This window comes from Fukomys damarensis, unplaced genomic scaffold (assembly GCF_012274545.1).
Source record: "Fukomys damarensis isolate Sample0158 unplaced genomic scaffold, DMR_v1.0_HiC HiC_scaffold_3, whole genome shotgun sequence".
NCBI classification, from domain to species: domain Eukaryota; kingdom Metazoa; phylum Chordata; class Mammalia; order Rodentia; family Bathyergidae; genus Fukomys; species Fukomys damarensis.
In genome coordinates, this window is record NW_022900915.1 from 21,567,293 (window position 1) to 21,573,292 (window position 6,000).

The following is a 6,000-nucleotide window of genomic DNA, read 5'->3' on the forward strand; positions in this document are numbered from 1 at the left end:
TTTGAAGGCAACTGACACACTTTGGGGAACACTTAGGCATTTAATCAATTCAACATAAGTAAAACTGGACTAGCACGCCACAGGCTGAGATTGAAGAGAGTCTTTCGCCTCCTCCCCACTCCCCTTCTCCTCCATAGACTAGATAAGTCAGTCTGTTTGACTAAGACTGTAAGACTGTAGACCCTGGATGGCACAGCCTCAGGAGACAGTTACATCATGTATCCTCCTTCCTTGTTCCCTTTTATCACGTGACATCACGCCACGTTCGGCCTAGGCCACATAGCACCAGTTACCCCGCCTTCTCTTCCTGTTTGTCTTACACTATAAATAAAGAGTGCAACTGAACTCTAGGTGGCCATTAGGTCCCAAGAGGCTATGGCTCTACCTGGTCCCAGCTTTCAAGAATAATCTTGGTGTATTTCATTTTTTTCATGTTTTCATTTTTCTTCATCTCCCACCACTCTCCCCTGCTTCAGACCCTATGCGGTCTGTACACAGGCGCTAGCTTGTGTGTCCGTGTGTCTTTGAGTGAGACCTGATGGGGCCAGCACACTGAGGCATATTCCCAGCCTTTTATTGTATTTTTTATTTTCAGACAAGGTCTCACTAAGGTCATTCAGGTTACAATGGAACCTGCTATTCTCTTGTCTCTCCTGCTACCCCACCCCACCACCAGAGTACTGAGATCGCAATAGTGCACCACAATGTCTACCTTGGACAAGCATCTTCATTAGGTCTCCATTACTTGGGTTCCTTTGTATGTGTGTGTGCCACTAAGGAAAGTGTTGAATGTTATGCCCCAACCCCATTTTTCCATAGGCCCTGTTGTTTCGCTGCACAGGTCTACATAGCATAGTGATTGTTAAGAATATATTGCATGATAGCAGAACTGCACACAGATAAAAATAGTAATTGTAAGATGCTGAATTAACAGAGAGCCATCAAAATCTACATTCTAAAAACTCCTCTTCAAGCAGAAATATAAAATTAATCAATATTAGTTACATATTAAGTCACAAAAAGTACTCAAAAAACTCTATAAAAGTATAGAGTCCATACCCTCTGGCCATAAGACATTAAAGCTACTTTTTAATGAAGTATAATTTGGAAAAAATAGCACTTTCCAGGTGAAAACTATTTTTCTGATAAATTCAAGTCAAAAAGAAAACTAAGTACAGTTATAGAATACTTAGAAAAACAATAATGAGAAAACGACATAAAAACTTAATAGCTGGTTAGAACAGTGCTGAAAGTCAAACATGAAGATAGAGGAACATTTATTAAAATTAATGGACTGGCCCATTGAACATTAGTAAAAGCAAGTAGAAGGAATTAGGAACTATGAAAAGCAGAGAGGTCAAAGGTTAAAAAAAAGCAATAAAACATACATAGGTTCTGGAGGTAAAGGATAAGGACGAAAACCAGCAAAAAAATAAGTAAAAGCTTTAGCCCATAGAATAAAGAAAAAAAATCATAAAAGTAATGCAAAAACAAAAATAACTATAGCTAGAATAAATTCTCAAAATCTAATCAGTAAAATTTCTATAAAATTAGCATGTTTCATAAAATACAGTATGAAGTATCATTTGTGTTCAAGGAGTAGCACAAGATTTAAACATACAAAAACCTTGTTTTTAAAATCTTAATACTCAGCCAAATAATTACTTACAAGACACACACCAGCTCTGCCTACTTTTACATTTCTTGATATTTACAAAGTTGCAAACTAGTAGGTACCTAAGGATTCAGAAATACTGTTTGGCTCTGCACCTGGGTGTCTGCATGCATGAGCCCATGTAAGTTCAGGGTTATGTAAGTATACAAACTCACCTACATATGCTAAACTATCTACTAGCATTTCAACTTAAATAGTCAAAGTATGTTCTATAACGCATAATGCTATCGGAAAGGCAGCTTGAGAAAATGGAGGGAGAGAGTGAAGTCCTGGATCCTGCAGCAACAGGTGTCTGCCACAGAAGAGTGAGGATCCCCTGGGCTGTGGCGGCTACTCAGTCCATCCCAGTACCCCAGAGACTTCACTTAGGACACCATCCTAAGCCACAAATGCAAGCAATTTAAACCTGTTATGGGGCGGGGGTGGAATCCTCCAATGAATATAGCAGAAATCAGTCTTCCTCACAATTACCTTTAAATGCTTATCAATTTCCATCAAAGTCCAAAGATTTTATTTTTATTGAGTTAGAAGAACTTAACAAATTAATTCTAAAGCTTGGGGAAAATTAAATCGTCACTCATTAAATTTTTCAACAAGGAAATACAAGAAGGGTTTATTGTCACTTGATGAACTAAATCATCATGACACAATAGTCAACAGAAAAGTCTATGAAACAGGTCAGCAATCCAAGAAATAAATACAGCAAAGATGGCACCAAATCAACAGAAAAGACCAATTATTTAAATGTAAATCTTAGGAGGCAGAGTGTGCCAAAAGCACAGCCTCTGGAGGTGGACAGCCTGGGCTGATGGAATGCCAACGCCACCATGTTTAAGAAGGGACACTTGGACGAGTCAGCGTCCTGATCTGTAAAATAAGGACGACCATACCTACTTTACAATTGTTGAGAGAATTATCAGTTACAACCTGTAAAGTACTCAGAACAGTGATTAACACCCTAAGTGCCCCACAAGTGATGTTATATAAATAAAACAATTCATGAAAACATAATTCTTAATTCCTAAGATCAGAAGTACTTGGTGATCTGAGAAGTTCCTGTTATGTCATATTTAAAAATAAATAAAAATAAATTTCAGAATTTTAAAAAGCAAATGGTAAAACCTGAAACCTAGGCAAGTAAAAGACTGAACTGTGGATGGGGAAGACCTTTCTAACAGTGACAGCAAAGAAAAGAGATCAATAGACTTAACTACATAAAAATCTTGAGTCTTTAAATCAAGGACTAGTAATTAGGAAGAAAATAAAAACTTTATGAAAAATATATATCCCTAAAAATGAGCATGAAAAAGTACAATCAAGCAAGTCATAAGCAACATTTTGTTATGTATGACAAAACAGGAAACATTGTTACCAATCAGAAATGCAAATTAAAATATTTTTCAGCCATCAAGCTGGCCAGCATTATTAAGTTATATTATCAGCCAATAGGCAATCAAATCAGTACATTTCTAAGTGGAGGGTTGACAAATACACTGAAACAACCTTTCCAGAAGTCACTCTGATTATACACTTTAAAAAGAACTTTAACATTAAACACCTTTGACCCAGCAATTCCACTGCTAGGACAAAGTTGAAGCATAAGGACTTCAATAGACAGGTTTTGATTTGTTTTATTAGAGATGAACCAAAATCAATTTTAAAAGGATATGGAGAAACATTGTAAGTCAGATATACAGCTAAAAATTCAGTATTCATTTCACTATACAATTAATCTTTACTATTACCAAATTTCAAAAAAGTTTTAAAACAAACCTTTTAACAGCTTCCTTCTTCGGAATATCTATAATATCCCACCATTTTGAAAGGTAAGAGATTTCAGACCACATAAATTTCCTGCTTGAGTCTTCTTTCAGCTTTAGGACCATGTTATTAAAAATATACTGAGTCTTGTCTCTAAAGTAGTCATTGAAAGTCTTCAACCAACCTAAATCAAGACACAAATATACCACAAAGGTCTGATTCATATGTCTAATTTCAACTCAGTCACATTCCATTGCATTACCTTTGGACATCCTTAGACCTGTTCATTCATATGAAACAAATATGAAAATTCAACAAGTGTTTTCAATAATGAAATTCCTTTTTGCTGACATGAGACTCAAATCCCACTGACATTGAAATAATAAAAACTCTATGAAAATTGCACAAAAATTCAGAAAGAAATGAGAAAAATAAGAACAACAACCTAAGGCCAAAAAGCAGTTATTTGTCCCTAACAATTAATACAATGGTTTATATGCAGTTTAAGGAATTTTTTAATTTTAAAAATTTAAATATGCTAACAGGCAGTACTATTCTCCAAACACAGGATGAAAGCTGTATCCTCTCATGCCACATCTAAAATCTCCCACCCACTTAATAAGTTAAACTAGGACCAAGAAAACTCTAAGTACTATATAAACTAAACCTAAAAGCTAGCAACAGAAGCAATGATGTAATTACACCAATATGCATACTGAGAAACAGAATTCTGTTGACAATTGCCATTTGTTCTCAAAGCCATTCATTATTCAATTGTCTGGAAGCACAAAGTAACACCAATCAAAGAACAAATGTGTATACCTGTATGACTAGTTTGTCTAATACAGAACTGTAGGTGTTCACAATTTGACTGTCTTGATTTTTCCTACTTTTCAAATATCCTGGAAATTTTACCTAAAGACATTAGCAATTGGCTACAGTTTCAAACACAATCCCATCAGACTGACTACTAAAATAGCAAAGGCAAAAACATATACAACCACTAATGTGGTAGGTATTGCATAAATATTGTAAAATAAGTTTTTCTTATTTAGGAAGTCTTACAGGGAGGAGTTTCCATACTACCAGACTAAACTACTGCTCAATTGATTCCAAACTTCATACCAGTACATATGAGAGAACTAAAGTACAAGGGATCCAAATGACTGTTTATTTTGTCTATGATTAAGTTAAACATTCTATGTTATTTGCTGGTAAAAAAAAATAAGTAAAATAATAATAAAAGCCGGCTGGAACAACGAATATAATACAACTGTTTTGACGATGTACATATGCTCTTTAGAAAAGGGCATTGCTGCCATAACTATCTGTCCATGTTGCTTAAATTCATTCATTCTACAATTAATTACTGAACACCTACAATACAACAAGTATAACATTACAGGTATAAGCCAAATAGGAATACAGGATAAAAAATTTTTATATGACTTTCATAATCTAGGACATCAAGACTGCTTCCTGTGTAATTCAACTAACTAAAAAGCCTATGTCTATAGAAAAACTTTAAATGATATCTCATGAAACAATAGTTTGTGAAGAATCTTATTTTGCTTCATGAAGGTACTGACCTAGAGCCCTGCCCCAGGACTCCACATCTGGAGTCTTAGGGATGGGCAAAAGAAATACAACCTAACCTTAAATAAGGATGTCCTAACTCCAGGCTACCCCTGCCAAAAATGCTCAGAACTGAAATATAACACAACACTTGACAAATATTAGCTATTATTTTCACTATAACCATTATCACCAGTCTTTGCCCTTTTACCACTGTACAACTAAACCAGGTAAAATGAAAACTTAAAAGGGCATTTGTAACAGCTACATTTAAAGGTATAAAATTAAAATATTTAAATAAACTATTCCACATTTTTAAAATATTGGATACACAAAAATGAATTGCACAATTTTAATTTGCATGAAATTTACTCTTTGCTCTAGTGATAGGCTAAACTTGGTCACGTGTTGAAGTCCTAACTCCTAGTACCTCAGAATGTGATTGTATTTGGAAATAAGGTCTTTAAAGAGGCAATTAAGGTAAGATAAGGTCAGGAAGGTAAGACTTCATCCCATATAACTTGTACTTTTATAAGAGATTAGGACACAGACACACACAAGAACATGGGAAGACAGAGAGAAAAGAGGACCATTAACAACCAAGGAAAAGGCCCTCAAATAAAACTAGTCCCACTGTTGCTGTCATGTGATCTTGAATGTCTAACCTCTAGAATGGTGAGAAAATCATTCTGGTCGTTTAAACCACCAGTCTGTGACACTTTGTTACAGCAGCCATATGAATCCAAGCAGCCTTAGAACAAATCAGCATTCTTAACATCCAAAATATAAAGACTACAAATGAGGGAAGAATGTATTTCATCATGTAGCATAATAATATTTAATACTCTATAATCTACAGCTACCTACACATCAGGTTAAAAATTCAAATCCATAAACAAAAGTACTTTTGTAGCATGATCTTATTTTATGTGTGTGTGTGTGTGTGTGTGTATATGTGTGTGGAAATATATACATATATATATATATAT

At 34.8% G+C, this 6,000-nt stretch overlaps 1 protein-coding gene across 1 annotated transcript in view; it reads right to left on the bottom strand.

Moving 5' to 3' along the window:
- Nucleotides 1–6,000, bottom strand: part of Man2a1 (mannosidase alpha class 2A member 1) — a 175,779-nt gene that overhangs the window by 131,253 nt on the left and 38,526 nt on the right. The window contains exon 4 of the mRNA XM_010632228.2: nucleotides 3,449–3,620. Coding sequence (XP_010630530.1) covers nucleotides 3,449–3,620 — 172 coding nt within the window. The remainder of the gene's footprint in view (nucleotides 1–3,448; nucleotides 3,621–6,000) is intronic.